Source organism: Labrus bergylta, chromosome 1, assembly GCF_963930695.1.
Source record: "Labrus bergylta chromosome 1, fLabBer1.1, whole genome shotgun sequence".
Taxonomy (NCBI): domain Eukaryota; kingdom Metazoa; phylum Chordata; class Actinopteri; order Labriformes; family Labridae; genus Labrus; species Labrus bergylta.
The window spans coordinates 31,866,536-31,883,039 of record NC_089195.1 but is presented as its reverse complement, the minus strand read 5'-3'; the positions used below and the strand labels follow the sequence as shown (position 1 = coordinate 31,883,039).

The 16,504-nt window shown below is 45.8% G+C and overlaps 1 protein-coding gene across 1 annotated transcript in view; it reads right to left on the bottom strand.

Moving 5' to 3' along the window:
* LOC110002871 (amyloid beta precursor protein binding family B member 2-like) overlaps nucleotides 1–16,504 on the bottom strand; it is a 44,974-nt gene that overhangs the window by 17,560 nt on the left and 10,910 nt on the right. Inside the window, 4 exon segments of the mRNA XM_065959281.1 lie at nucleotides 1,584–1,650; nucleotides 1,652–2,658; nucleotides 5,092–5,157; nucleotides 6,163–6,273. Of these exon segments, the coding sequence (XP_065815353.1) occupies nucleotides 1,584–1,650; nucleotides 1,652–2,638 (1,054 nt within the window). The 5' untranslated portion in view covers nucleotides 2,639–2,658; nucleotides 5,092–5,157; nucleotides 6,163–6,273.

The window sequence follows — 16,504 nt, the reverse complement described above, 5'->3', positions numbered from 1 at the left end:
GTGAAGCATGTGTATATAAACACAAGCATATTGTGATTACTTGGAGCTTTCCTTCAGACTGTATTGACACTCTGAAACTTTGTTCCTTCTACTTGCAAGAAGAATTAAACTAAACAAAGACACTGATTGACTCATGATCCTTTCTTTTTGCATTGTTAACAGAAATTTCCAGCACAAAGGTGAAGCTGCTTCTTCTCCGCTCATAGTTGAAACGCTCGCTTGGTACAATAACTTATAGCGTTGATATCAAATCAGTTTTCATTATAGCATATTTGATGTCTTATTAATAACGACCAGAGTGTCTTTTTACATCATTTGATTCGTCCTTGAGAATCACACAGGGAAACTTCATGTGTGAATCACATCTTTGGAAAGTTTCAGGGTCAGACAGCTCTGATATTTCCTTGAAGTTTTCCTTCCGTGCATACAGAGATGCTGATTGAATGGACATGTGTGGTGGTCTCTTCAACTTTTCTGCAGCTGGTTGTTTGGTTGTTTAGGTATAAGACTGTCATGTTTCCTTTGAAGGAGGAGATGAGAATGAGAGAGAACCAGGAGTCGCAGATCTTTTTTTTCCAACTATACAAATATAAGTAGAGGGATTTTTGTCCAGGCTCAATCATACAAATTGACTTGACTGAACATGAAACAAGTTGAACAACTAACGCTCTCATGATGATGATGTCATCTTGAACCAATACACCGACTGTATGGAACAAAGTGGGATAAAGAGCTTTTCTGGCATAGCACACACATATGGTAAGGCTTAGCTGTATACCAAGAGGGTCACCATCCTCCTCTATGTGTCTATATGTGTGTGTGTGTGTGTCTATATGTGTGTGTGTGTCCAAACTGGTTCTGGTTGTTATTCTGAGAAAACACAAAATGAAAACTACCAGAAGAAGGGTGCAGAAGTGATGATTAGACGAAGCTTACGTAGCTCATCTCTCAGCTTTGGAGTGAAAACCAAAGACGTAGAGAACGAGAGATAACGGCAGCTACAGGTTTTGTGTTAACTGTTAAGTCTCAATCTGTTAACAACTCAAGTCTTGTTAACGCTCGCACATAAACACAGCGTGAAACAGGACGCAGCTGATCTGGCTCGCTGAAACCACCCATGAGGTCATAAGGGCACTTCCTGTCCCAGAGGGATTCTGGGAGATTTTGTAAGGGAGGTTGGAGTGTTTGTTATTTTGTTCTCAGCAATGTCTGAACTCTCTGCGTATTCACACACACACACACACACACACACAAGCACACACACACACACACACACACACACACACACACACACACACACACACACACACACACACACACACACACACACACACACACACACACACACACACACACACACACACACACACACACACACACACACAAGCACACACACACTCGGTCAGTCTAAATGGAAACATGTCATCAGCAGAGAGAAAGCTGAAACCACAGAATCCACCAGAATAGCCGTCACACACTCGCTGATGAAAACTCGCTGCTGTCACTCGCTGCTGTCACTCATCAAGCGAGTGACAGCAGCGGTCTGTTTGTGCGTTACGTTGTGTGTTTGTGTGAATGTGTACCTGTCTCCTCGGGGGAGTTGCTCTCCTGCGACAGCGTGGTCCAGCTCAACTCCTCGTCGCTCGGGTTTCAGATTCTGGATGCGGTTCAGAGCGCAGTCGGTCTTGGCTCCGGTCCTCCTGTCCTTCTTGGTCTCCGGGGAGGAGGAGGAGGAGGAGGACGAGGAGGAGGCCACAGAGAGGAGCGGCACGTCCTCCTCCGGTGGGCTGGTCTTCCTGGGCGGGGAGGGGGGCGGCGGCACCGGAGAGTCCTTGCCTGATTTGAGGAGCTTGAGGTTGGAGTGGAGGTCGGAGATGAGCTCCAGACCTGAAGACACTTTGTGCTTCTTCACGGGAGACTCGCTTCTCATCATCATCATCAGTAAAGGCTTCTTCTCGTCCTCGTCCTCGTGTGGCTCCACCGCCGCCTCGTCTCCGTCTTCCTCTATCTTCATCCTCGACATCATTTCCTTCTCCGACAGGATGCTGATGTCGTCGTTCTCCTCCGCGTCTAAGCCTGAATCTGTCGTGTTTCCATTCAGCGTGAGCTCCACGCTCGTGTTCATGTCAGACTCAGATTTGAGCTCGGGTTCTGCGTCACTGTCAGCGTCCGGGCGCAGATCGACCACGTCCAACTTGACGACCTCGCCGTCTCGATCGTTGTTGGTGAGCGTGTGACTGTCGTTCTCCTCCTCCGTGTTGACGTTGGGATCATCCGCCGCGGTTTCTAGATTGCACTCCGGGTCGGCGGGCTCGGGGCCGGTCGTGTTCTTGTTGTGGTCGTGACCGGCTTTGCGAAGCTGGTTGGCCCCGTTCTTGGCGAGTTTGGGGTTGTTGGGGGTCGAGCACGGGGACGACGACGAGGAAGGGGACGAGGAAGCGGGCGCCGCGTCCCCGAGGCCCATGGCGGCCTGGATGCTGGTGAGCGCGTACTTCTTGCGACACTTGGGAGGCGTGTCGGCGCCCTCTTTGTTGACGACGTCGCCGCTGAGCAGCTGGTTGTGGGAGGAGCGGAGGCTGAGGGAGGTGGGGGGCGTGGCGGCGGGGCCGTTGTGATTGGTCACGTCTACTGACATCATCGTGGCAGGAGACAGATCGCCTGGAAGAGGAAGGGAGGAAAAATACATTAAGATGTACGTTCTGAAATATAAAGAAAAGACACTTTGACTGATTTCTGATTCCTGACGGGGTTCATGAAAACTGCTGATCTTACATTTTATTATAACAACACAACAACACAATAATACTATACTAATACTAGTCATACAACAGGAAGAAACACATCAGCATGGAAGCTTATTAAAGGCTTTATATGTGATTTATTGATCCAGCAGGTGTCGCCCTTGAGCACCAGCATGAAACCAAAACAACTCGCGCTGCATTGTTGTGTTAGCATGCTAATGCTAGCGATCTTTATTATGCTGGTATCTTCACACTGCATGTAAATTTACCTGAAATGAGCGTGATCTAGAAACACAGTTAAGCAGTGAGTACAGTATGTTATTCTTCTTTTCTCTAGTCCCTCAATTAAACAACTTTTATACACGAGGGGAGGAGTCAGCCGGCCGTCCTGGCGTTGTAAACAAACTGAAGATAGGACTCTGAAAACTCTGAAAACATCACAGACAGTGGGACTCGGGTGTTACACCCATTGTAGACAGTCATGACTCACAGAGTTATTTTCAGAGGAGATACTTGATTTATATTACATTTAAGTGTGAAAAATCACATATAAAGACTTTAAGAGCTTCAGCAGCGGAGGGAACAAAGCTCTTTCTGAAGCTCTTCCAGGTCAGAGTTCTGTATCTCCAACCTGATGGCAGAAAAGAACAGAGTGGATAGAGTGGGTGAGAGAGGTCTTATGGTGAGTCAGAGCTTTGTAGTTGAGGTGTGAGAGGTTTGGGTGTAGGCAGGTTGATGATTTCTGAAGAGATATTTGTGATACAGGTGAGTTTATTTTAGTTGGAGACAGTTTGCATGTTAAAGAAACAGGCTGAGCTGTAGAGGAGGATTGCTTTTAAACAGAAGTAAAAAGCTGCATGTTCTGGGGGAACCCAAAGGTTCCTCTAGTCGAATGAGGTTTCTCACAGCAGCAGAGAACAAAGTAGTGAACACACAGCTTAAAACGTATAAATCGAGTAAAACATCTTAAAGCTGATTCATATCCATCATGGTTTTATAGAACCAGAGACAGATTTTATAAAGGCTGCACACGGGTGAGAAAATGCTCCTCATCGTCTCCCCACATGAGGAGAATATCAGAACAGATGTTCAGGTTTATAATAATTAAAAAGGTCCCAAAAAGCCTGAGGACAGAAACATGTCCAGGCCTGAAAAAACACACATTGATATTAATATTTAAACCCAATTACACATCTATAATAGTCGATAAACAATGATGCAGCCGGGGGTGTTTTTCTGTTTTTGTTTTTGCACCATCGGGGTGATTTTTAAACCTATCAGGAGCGAGCGTTAGATATTACATTCTTAACATGCACGATCGCAGAATCGCTGTCCACACTGCATCCTTTAAATAAATCAGTTTCTGTCGGCGCTCTGTCAATTCCCCAGTTTCCCCTTGAACACAGTTTGACACCCAGTGCTTTAGTATTGAAGGTGGACATACGGATGAGTGGTGCTTTGTGTTGAGGAGCTGTCGACTCAAATCACAACACTCAGAGGATCGTCGAGAAACACAAGTCAGAGCTCAACATCTCAATCCCGGATGTGGATATCATTAATGCACTGTTATCTCCACTTTGACAAACACATAACAAACTCTGTTGAGTGAGAAAAAAATCGAGTGTCAGTGTAGAGCCCGCCTCCTTCCTCCTTCCTCCTTCCTCGTCCGTCTATGCGAGCGACAGAGAGGAGAATAGAAACAGGGCGTAAGGGTATAAATGGCGCTGCAATAGGAAACAATAGATTGCTCATGTTGCACTCATACTGTCAGATTTAAGTTCAAATTTAGCCCTAACATTTGAATATCTCAGCTGGTGCAACGTGTTAAATGTTAGCAGCTAGTGCAACCCAGAGCTGTTAGCATCAGTGTTTAGTGTCAACACAGAGAGATCAGAAGAGCTGTTGAGACAGTGAGAAGGTCACACCTGCTTGACACCCTTGATTTTTTCACAACTATAAAAAATTAGAGTTGATTTTGAGTTGATGTAAATACTTGTTAGCACACAGAATCTGCTGGTAATAAGGTCGCCAAAGAAAAAGACTTTCACCTCCTGTTTCAGTAATGTTTGATAAAAAGACTTCAGTGCTCAGCTGTTCCAGGAAACCACACACATGGTGGGAGAGCTAGCTATGGATTGACAGAACCCAGGCTCGTTCTTTTCATTGGATGAAACGTCCCGAGCTTATCTCTCACATTCCGATGAGATTTAATCGTGTTGCAGACTTTTAAAAAGAGCGGGGCAGGGATGAGGAACGGCTCAGCGTGAAGAGGTGTGAGTGGGAATGTTTTCAGCCCATGAGCAATGTGTGTGTGTGTGTGTGTGTGTGTGTGTGTGTGTGTGTGTTTTACCTGACAGCAGGTCAGTGGTGTACTGGCGCTGGTCACGCTTCAGGTTCAGAGGACTCAGCTGCAGATCTGAACAGCAGCGAGAGAGGGAGAGAAGACTGATGAGAGGAAGAATGCTAAAAAAAATCCTGCACACTTCTTGGGTTGCCATCGGAGACCACATTCACCCATGTGGAACCCGACTACAAGCTGGTTGCTATGGTGACAACACAACACTACAAGAGAGGGGCAATCTGAATCATATGAAGGCCGGGACGTAAACAGGTCAGAGTCAGACTTGTTTGGTGATCTGTGTGTGAGTGTGTGTGTGTGTGTACTCGACTTATCTTTGATAAGACACTGAAAGTACAAAAATCTTTTTTTTTCTCTCAAATTGAAATAGAAAGTGGATTTAAAACGAGTGATTAGAATCCAAAACAGACCAAGTACTCTGAAAATAATGGAAAATGAAAGAGAGGGCAAGAAGGGCTTCTTGGGTAGCAGACAAAAATGTAATTCTTCTATTAGTTGGCCGTCACTGTTCGGCAATAAAGAGAAAAGAGAACAAGGCAAACAGACGATATGACATTATGTGTTTAGGAAGATTTATGATCATTTAAACATTTAGTCTACAATCAGTAAGTTTTAGATATTCAGAGATAATCCCTGTTTCCTCTGCTTCAAAGTAAGAGCTTGTGTTTACTGAAGGTGTTTTTTTTACGTTTCAGAGCGCTTCTCGTCGCCCTCATCGTTGCCGGGTTCTGAAACCTCTACTTGTGCTTTAATACTTTCCTTTATTCAGTGAAGCAGCACCATGAAAACATGAAAATAATGACTCCTTTCCTGGAATGGACAGAAGCTCCAGACCTGGAAACTTTAACCTTCGAAAAAGACGAGTCAGATTGTTGTTGACTAATTTGATATCAGAAGTCCCGCCCCTTCTTGATTTTAATTGGCCAGTGAGGGAGAAGTGACATTTATGAGCACTGCAGTAAGTCTAAGTCAAAGGAGAATTTCTGTCACTGTTGTGATGGACAATAAAGTTTATCTAATCTATTCTTATCATACCACCTTAAATGTACACTTCCTACTTACCAGAGAACTAAGGATTGTGGGTAACTCCAGGATGGAGCGGGTCCATACTGGTACTCAAAGGATCCTCTCTTCATCCAATCACGAGGTCTTCACCGAAGAAACAGCAGCGTCCTGAGGGAGAGACAAACATAAAACAGGAGTAATGAGAGAGGGTGAGAGAGAGAGAGAGAGAGAGAGAGAGAGAGAGAGGGCGAGAGAGAGAGAGAGAGAGAGGGCGAGAGAGAGAGAGAGAGAGAGAGAGAGAGAGAGAGAGAGAGGGCTGTACTGAGAGAGAGAGAGAGAGAGAGAGGGCTGTACTGAGAGAGAGAGAGAGAGAGAGAGAGGGCTGTACTGAGAGAGAGAGAGAGAGAGAGAGACACAGAGAGAGAGAGAGAGAGAGAGAGAGAGAGAGAGAGAGAGAGAGAGAGAGAGAGGGCTGTACTGAGAGAGAGAGAGAGAGAGAGAGAGAGAGGGCTGTACTGAGAGAGAGAGAGAGAGAGAGAGAGAGAGAGAGAGAGAGAGAGAGAGACAGAGAGAGAGACAGAGAGAGAGGGCGAGAGAGAGAGAGAGAGAGAGAAAGAGAGAGAGAGAGAGAGAGGGCTGTACTGAGAGAAAGAGAGAGAGAGAGAGAGAGGGAGAGAGAGAGGGAGAGAGAGAGGGCTGTACTGAGAGAGAGAGATAGAGAGAGAGAGAGAGAGAGAGAGATAGAGAGAGAGAGAGAGAGAGAGAGAGAGAGATAGAGAGAGAGAGAGAGAGAGAGAGATAGAGAGAGAGAGAGAGAGAGGGGACTGCAGGACACCAGAGGGACAAATAATAAAGACGCATCAATTATTCACAAACACAATCAAACATTAATACACAAGGTGTGTGTGTGTGTGTGTGTGTGTGTGTGTGTGTGTGTGTGTGTGTGTGTGTGTGTGAAGGCTCATTTTGGATAGTGCTCGTATTTCTTCCTTTGCTGCAGTCTTGCCAACCCTTCACTGACTGGAACCATCATAAACTTAACGCCACGGGAGACGTAAACTACACACAGACACACACACACACACACACACACACACACACACACACACACACACACACACACACACACACACACACACACACACACACACACACACACACACACACACACACACACACACACACACACACACACACACACACACCACACACACACACACACGTCCTCTACTAGCTGTGGAGGAAACGATAATAGGCAGAGTCAGAATGAACGACTGAACACCTGGAATCATTCGAGGAGAATCAAGTTGTGAATTGGAGATTAATGAAATGTTATCCAATCACACGGCTAACCTGACGCAGACACGCTGCACAGCTACAAAGACTTCACAGCATCATTTAATGATCCTGAGTGTTAGCAGTGATAACACTCAGTTGAGTTCGTTGCACTGAGTTCGTTTGCATGGACTTGAGAATCCCGGTTTTCGATCAGGATGTTTTCTTTTAAATCTCCTGTTTTTGTGTTGTGTAAACATCATACCCCAAATTCAGAAACCGGGAAAAGCCCTTATCCTGATTTTGAGAAACCAATGATTTTGCAACCTGGAGAACTCTGAAAGAAAACAGGATACAGCGGCATTACCCCGGTTTCTGACAGCTCCCCGACTACTACCTCAGCCAAGTGACGCATCAGCAAAACAGACATGGTGGCGGCAACGGGAGCATCTCTTCTAGAGTGACAAAGAAACTGAGTTTTGTCTTTCGCTAATAAAAAATATAAATATGATTGGAAGTTTAGATGGGAGAAAGGCACCATATCTGCAACGCCACGTTGGCATCTAATAGTGCTGAGCTCGCAATAATCCACAGTGGTCTCGGTTTTTTCCTTTTTTTTCTAAATTGCCGTGGTGTGTGTGCAGAAATCAGAAACTGATCATGAAGAAGCAGGATTCTCTGTGTGCATGTAAATATCCTGAATCTGATCAAAACCAGGATCATCACCGGGTTCCTCAAGTCCATGTGAACACATCCCTGTCACAGGTGAGCAGAACAGTGTGCTGGTTCTGATCTGCAGGCCACTTAAGAGATTTCTGTATCTTCCACTTTCTCCTTCAGTTTATTCCCCTCATTTATCTGCATTATGAACGTACTCACTGCACATTTGCAGAAGTCAGACTAGACCACAGCAACATTTTTCCTCATTATTCTCTCATTATTCTTCTTTTAAGAAAAGTAATACGAGATTAAAAAACAACAAGAAGAGTCAGTAGAAAGATTCTGCAGAGGAAAACCATTTTAAACTCCTCATCTGTCGAGATGACTTTAGAGCTTTGTGTGAGCCGTCACTGTGTGAGGGAGATTTGTTCTGTGTCACCGTCAGTAAATAAGGCTTGTTTATTTATTTTTTTTGCATTAAATATGTGGAACGCTGCATTTTCCATCCTGACGCATAACGTCATAACAAAACGAAGACACTGCAGATTAAAGCCCCGTGTTGGCTGTGTGCTCTGGAGCGTCTGCATGAAGCGTTTGTGTGATGAGAAGAAAAAGCGCTGCACGTCCATCCTGTCTCCATGACAACGATCTGATGACGATGGCCGCTGTATGACCGACACTGCTCTGTTGCTTTTTTACTGCATGTTTTTTTATTTGAGTTTTTACCCCAGCAGGCGAGGAGCAAAGAGGATATGAGCACCGGTCTGTGTTAGAAACCCAGGAGGTCTACTTGTCCCAGCAGCAGAAGCCAGACTCTGGAGGAGACAGAACTCCCCCCCCCCCCCCCCAACCTTCACTGGCACTACTACCAGCCGACGTCCCTGACGCCCCAGCCACCACCATCGGACTGTGTCGTCCCCCCACCTCCAAGGAAGTGTGGACAACAGGAACACAAAGGAGAAATCCTTCCTGCATATCATCCCATATGCTCTTTTTGTAAAGCGTCTCCAGATAACAGGTTATGAATTGGCGGCGGCGCTACACAAATAATGATTACACAGGGAATATCAAACATTTGGAGAAAGAGCGACGGTGACGTCAACAGAGCCTTTCTGAAAAAGTCAAAAGATTTTCAACTGGAGCGCTCGGAGCAGCTGCACATAAAGGACAGAGCATTTGGAAAAAGGCGCCTTTTCTCCGGGTGGCTTCTGCTGCTGCGAACGCTCTCTACTCGTTGAAAACACAGACGCAAAGGGCTTGAGTCACTAAAAGTCAACATAACGATAAATATTACACACTAACATGAGCTTCTCTTCCAAAACCTGCAGAAATGTAAACTCAAGATGAAATAAATAATAACGACTGTGCAGGCTTACATAAGCGGATTATGTAACTCGTCATCGTTTGGAAAATTGCACACTTGACGGGTGATTCTGAATCTATCCAACAGACTGAAGGAACGAGTGGATCTGCCACAATCTCTGACCGGGCATTCAGTGTTTCCTGACTTCACAGACAAACAACATCTGGTTCGTCTGGCAACACTAGGTGTTACATTTACTGTGTTAAAAAAACACATCTGACAGGCAGCTGTATCATTTTCATCTCAAACCAGCTGTGTTTTCTTGTAACGTCTTTTCTCTAATGGTTACAGAAGTAGCAAAAGGAGAGATCTCATATCGGGAGTTAAGAGTTTGAAACACTGTTGTAGATTTGTTTTTATCTTTCATGTTGTGAAACTGAGGGACTAAAATAAAGAAATCAAAACCTAGAGAGCTGCAGAAGTTAGATATACACACACGTACAGTACAGGACAATAAGAAAAGGAGGACAGTGAGTGAGTGAATCAAAAAATGTTGCATTCTGGGAATTGCAATTACAAGGCATGCCAGGTTTCTTGAATCCTGCTGCAACAAGTCGACATACCTAAAAACATGTGTGCGTCTGTGTGTGCAAGACTGTGTTTGTTCGGTGTGTTTACACTTAAAAAACTGGAATAATCATTTCCCATGAAAGGTCCCTGCTCACCTGGCATTACAGGCTGGATGTGTCAGGGAGGGTTTACGCCTATCCACTGAGAGGTGACTCACTTTATCGAGGTCAGAACTAAAAAAGAAGAGTAACACGTTCCCACACTGTCACAGAAGTTATTCACTAAACTCCTCCAACACTTTCTGGAATATTCAGAAAGTATATATGACCTCAAGCAGGAAACCTCCGGTGTTGAAAAATGAAGCCGATGCAGAAGTGCAAAAATCCTGCAGTTCCTCGAGTGTCCACTAGAGGCTGGCTGCAGAAGCACAGGAAGCCTGTTTTTCCAGCAGATTTAACATGTTTACAGCCTGGTTCAAAACTACTTAACGGGTCTGATTAGCTCATGTCTCGATCAGCACACACTGAACGGGGGATGAATTATTTGACGACTCATCAGTTTTGATTTCACGATAAGAGTTATTCACAATAAGGCGTGTAGCTGACCTGATTGACAGGTGGTCGAGAAGCTTAAACCCCGCCTCAGCTCCAGCTCTCAGCCTGTCGTTAGGTTGACTGAAAAGTGACCGCCATCGGTGGGCTTCAAAAGCCCCCTGCAGTAACGGACAGATGACACCGCTCAGTCTATGAGTGAGCAAACGGCTAAATGTTTTAACCCGACTTTAACCAGAAATTGTTCTATCATGGCGGCCTCCTATAATTTCCCACAAGACGAAGGGGTGAGCTGATGTGAGAACGCAGCAGGTCAAAGTCAGGACAACTCACAGAAGAAGGTGGTGGATGATGTTGATATCACATGACCAGTGAACGACCAATGATCACCGTGCATCATGTAAAAAACTGTAAAGCTGGGCGCGCTGGTGGGGCAGCGGTTAGGGCGCGCGTCCCGTGTATTGAGACTCTCATCTCGAGCGGTAGGCCTGGGTTCACTTCCACCCGTGGCCCCTTTCCGCATGTCATTCAACCCGCTCTCTCTCCCTGGTTTCTGACTCTATCCACTGTCCTCTCTCTGCATTAAAGGCATGAAAAGCCCAAAATAAATCTTTAAAAAAAACTGTAAAGCTGCTGTCATCTTTGTGACATCACGTCCTGACTCCTGAGACCTGATGCTAAAGTTGGAGTAACAGCAAACAGAGCATTGAGACGAGGATCCAGCCACAGAGCTCCAGAGAACTTGCTCCTGTTTGATTCCACGCAGACATCCAGATCCCCCCCCCCCCCCCCCTCCCATCCTCAAGCTTTTAATCCTCGACCTCAACCCACATTGAATTCATCTTACCTCACTCGGCTCCCCCTCTGCCATAACAAACACATGCAGCACTTCTTCCTAAAGGCGTACAAACACACTTTGATGTGTTTAAATAATCTTTTAAAGTAACCACTTCAACCACAGTGATGGTTTCATTGTAAGCTCCGGCGTGGCTGGAGTGGAGCCAACACAACAACAACAACAACAACAACAACAGTGTCGCTGTCCAAACTCTAAAACTACACACTGCACTGCAGCTGCCACATCATTTCTTTTTTCCTATACACACACACACACACACACACACACACACACATGTGCAATTCATAATGTAAAGTTGTTGTTTTTTTCACATGTGGGAGGAGCTACAGCTACTTTCTGTAACTTTCAATCCATACCACATCTGGAGATGACTTCAACATCGGGAGGAGTGACAGTGATCTCTCAGCAGCCATGAAGGCTCCTTGCAGCCCTCTGCTGCGGGAAAAAAGGGGGGGTCTCGACGAGGCCTGATTACAGGGCCCCTCTGTGGGCGGGGCTTGATCTGACGACACACAGACACAAACACTGGTTCACAAACACACACATAAATAGTAAATATGAGGGTGAAGCTTCCACAGGGAGTCACTCGTTAACATGCAAAAAACACAAGAGACACAGACACAGTGGCGGACTCTCTCACACACACGGGGGGGGGGGGGGGTAATAAGATCCGGGATGTGTCACAGCCTGGCAGTGATCTTTTGACTCCTGACCCACCGAATGTGTGCCGTCGCATGTTTCCAAGTGTTTAGCGGTATGTTGGGGGGGGGGGGGGCGGGGGGGGGGGGTCGGCTCCAGTGAGAATGACGGGAGCAGCTGCAGACGCTCCACCTCTCAGTTTCTTTTTTTTTTTGTACAGAATTTACCAGACTCAGGACCGACTGCTTTTAAAAGAATCATATGCCAAGTGGACGCCTGCCAGCAGTTTGATAGGCCACTCATCCCTCCCTTCCTGCCCTTCCCCTCTCAAGGTTTTTCCCTCGCCGTTCCACGTCCTCGGCTAATCCCCACTTGACTTTTACCTCTTTTCCTTTCTCCTATTTTTTTTCCCCCATTCCCCCCCCCCCCCCCGCTTCCCTTTCCTCAAACATATTCATCTTCTACCTCCACCTCTCCGCCCGCTCGCTTCCTCTTTCCTTTTGTGTGGAAAGAGAATTGCCGTCTTTTCTCATTAAAAGTGAGGACGGTTTGTAAACTCTCATAAAAAACCCACCCGTCTTCCTCTCTTACAACCCTGATTTACAGCCGCTTTCCCCCTCCTCTTCCCTCTTCCCCCCCCCAGCTCGTGAGAAAGCCCATCTGTTACTAAAAAATAAAGAGACTGACAAGAAAGCCGAACAGTAAGAGGCCCAGACCGTGAGGAACAAAATGGATGGATTCTCTGTCAACATAGCGAGGCGTGAGCAGGAAAAAGAAAAAAGTGCAACTGGGGTGTTTTTCTAACTTTCTGGATCAGGACGTGAACGTGTAAGCCAGCTGTACAATACGGGGCAATCTTCCCAGATCTCGCTTGGCTTTATTTTCATTGGCTGCAGAGGAGGCAGGGCCCAGCTGCACACACAGCTTCAAGTACAAGGCTGGGGGAGTTAGCAACAATGCTAATCAAAGACATGTATCCAAGTAGCTGCATAACCGCCATGTCAAACTTCATCATTTGGGTCTATGTACAGCCCGTTATTAAATCCAAACCACCTCCTTTCTAAATTCTCATGGTGGACTCCCAAGGAGGAGCAAATCAAGCCGAGCTTCATTCACTCCCGAGTCTCTATACTGAACACAAGAGGTTGGTAGCTCTAAATGTCTACAGGACCAGCATGCATTGCAGAGATCTTGTTATTTGAAGTGCCTGGTTCTTTCACTCTGGTCCTCAGGCTGCAGGACATTAGATGGTCCCTCATAAGAAAAAGAGGCTATGCAGCATTTTCTACTTCCAAACACTGAGGGATGAAACGTTCTAGAAAACTTCAGGAGGACTGTCCTCTGATTGGGTTGTTCATGGTGGGACAGGAGGGGGGGGGGGGGGGGGTCTCCTGAGGTAAGACAGGCTGAAAAGAAGAATCTGAGTCTGCTATAAGACGCTATAATGGGAAGATTTGCCTTAATATCAATGCTATAAGTAGTTTTACATATTGTCTAGGGCTGGGAAATATATTAAGATATATCGATATATTTTCAAACAAGATATAGGGTAAGACAATATCGTTAATATGGATATAGTTTATGTTGCATTAAAATAACGTTACAGAGGTGCCAGGTCACCTTTTCCTCATCTCACTGATGATGACTGACTGTCTGTCCCTCTTCACCCTGCTCCTCCTCTCTCTCTCTTTTATTGTATTTAAGGAACATTTTTATTTTATAATATTACTTTTTAAATTTACAAACAGGTTGTTTATTTTTCCATGTGTTTTCACTCTTCATAAAATACCGAGTATCGAGTATCGCCATTCAGCTAATCAATATCAAGATATGAGTTTTGGTCCATATCGCCCAGCCCTAATATTCTCATATTTAAATGACATGCACGGAGCTCGCATCCCCTCCCCTCTTGCTCAAGGTAAATTCTCCTGATAATATCCTGCTGCTTTCTCACATCAGCTCAGTTGGACTTTTCTGCAGGAAAAACCCGAAGGAGCTGGCAGGAGAAGCTCCAGATAAAGTCTGAGTGAACAATTTGGCTGTTTGCATTCACACGTTTTTTCAGGAGTTTGAAGTGTGAAAACATTATTTCAGACACACTTTCACACCAGTGCTACCAGTATATATACCACTATAAAATGCTGAGACATGGGCTCTCATGAGCGTAAATGCAGCCACCACCATCACCCATTGCATGAGACTTTATTCAGCTGATACAACCCCATTCATTGTGTATTGCAAGCAGCTGCTTCCCTGTGCAAAGCATGCTGGGACCAGGTTGGTGGTGCCGCTTTTTGAACAGGCTTTCTTCCTTTTTAGTTCATAATCACACATTTAAAGACAACACTGTCAGTAAAAAACATCTTCCGGAGTGCTGGTTTGTTTTGAAAAGTCTCCTCAAATAAAGACAACAAGCGAGCAGCTGTTACTGACGAGTAACTGTTACCGTACCTGCAGCTAACGCCACGGGTCGAAAACAGACTGCGTACGAGAGAGCTGCACAACAACTGCATTATGTGGATAGTTTTAAGTCATTTAAAAACATTTTTCCCCCTCTGGAAGACCCCCCAGACTGTGTCTTATATAGCAGTGTGATTTAGAATCCAGATTTCACAGGAGTCATTTATTGAGTTCTGTGTTTCTGGAAGTCTTTGCGGTGTGTTCAAAGTGCAACTTTTTGGCCGAGACAAAAGGCGACGTGAGGTGACGCGAGAGGCGATGCCACAGGCTGCCTTCCTCGCCACAGTTCTTTGCCGTCTGCTTGGCCAAATCTAAATAGTTTTTTTTAGCTGGTTGTAATTCACACAGGACACAAAAGAGTTATATTCAGAGGCGCAACACGAGCACAAAAAAAACACACATCAATCAATCCTGCACCAAGCTAACAGACGGCTGGTGACTTCCCCAGTGTGTGTGTGTGTGTGTGTGTGTGTGTGTGTGTGTGTGTGTGTGTGTGTGTGTGTGTGTGTGTGTGAGAAACAAGGAAGATGCAGGAAGGAAAGCAGCAGCCATCTACAGGATGTGATGCAGGAACTACAGAGGAAGGGAAGAACAGCAAGGAGGCACAGTGTGTGTGTGTGTGTGTGTGTGTGTGTGTGTGTGTGTGTGTGTGTGTGTGTGTGTGTGTGAGCGTGTGTGTGTGTGTGTGTGTGTGTGTGTGAGCGTGTGTGTATGTGTATGTGCGCGCGTGTGTTAGTCTTTGCATCCTTGTATTGTCAATAACGGGAAATAATGGAGACAAAGTAACACCATGAGTGGGACCGCAGCCTAAACAAACAATCTTGTGTACCGACAAACAAACAACGCTCGCACTGGCGCTCGTGCACGCTCACACCGAGGCCAGAAAGCGCCCGGTGCTTTGAGCGCGCTCCCGCCACCGACATGCATCGTCCCTCCTGCAGCGGCGGTGTACAGCGAGTGTGAAGGACACACAGAAATAGCTCCTCTATAATTCCACTTGTATATTTTTATAGTACACTCTCTGACACTTACAATCTGTGTGTGTGTGTGTGTGTGTGTGTGTGTGTGTGTGTGTGTGTGTGTGTGTGTGTGTGTGTGTGTGTATCCATACTGTTACATATGGTGAAAGGTATCATTTTTTCGCTGGTGTGGTTTCCATGGGCGGCGGAGTGAGAGGCCGAGATGACCACAAAAGAAAGGAAAACAGTGAGGAATTTTCAGGGAGTGCCAAAGAATCTCAAGCATGTCTTTTTTTTTTGAAGGTGGGTGGGTCAGGGCGACTGGGGGGCAAACAACCTTTAATTGGTCAACAAAAGGAGCAGTAACACACACACAAACACACACACACACACACACACACACACACACACACAGACACACCTTGGGAATGTAGGTTAGTTATATGTGAGAGCATGTTTGTACACGATGCATTCACTGACCCTGAGCAAAGTAAGGTTCTGCAACAATGAGTGGTTTTAACATAAAAAGGTGGAGGGTGAGCGCGAGCGGCCTGAACAAAAATACAGCTCACACTTTCAGGAAAACAAATACAAAGTGACTTATTCCACTGAAACAGAACTGTGACACGGGGGGAACAGTGAAGGTGATTTCTCCTGTTGAATAAACTCCAGCTAACAGAGCCAAAAGAAACCCTGCAGGGGATCAAAGGTTGTGTAACAGATTCAGAAATCTGACCCCGCACACATTCACAGACTGTGAACAAAAAAAAAAAAAAGGAAACTGTGACGTCAAAAAAGACATTTTTTTTTAGCACAAGGAGCCGAGACATGAGTTCCTGGATTTGGGAAAACTTTGGAGCGACTATAGCTGCATACCCTCCCCCCCTATTCCCTCACCGACCACCCCTCCCTCTCTCTCTCACTTCCTCCTAGCTTCATCAAGCCTCTCTTTCCTGTGGGTGGGGGTGGGAGGAGGGGGTGGGGTACATCGAGAACACACTGACACCAAGCAAAACACAGCGAGGAGGAGGGAAGTCCCGTTTCAGCCCTTAAAGCCCGCTCCCTCCGTTCAGCCCGTAATGAGACCGCAGCTCTTTCCTGGACGAGATGTTGAAGGCAACAA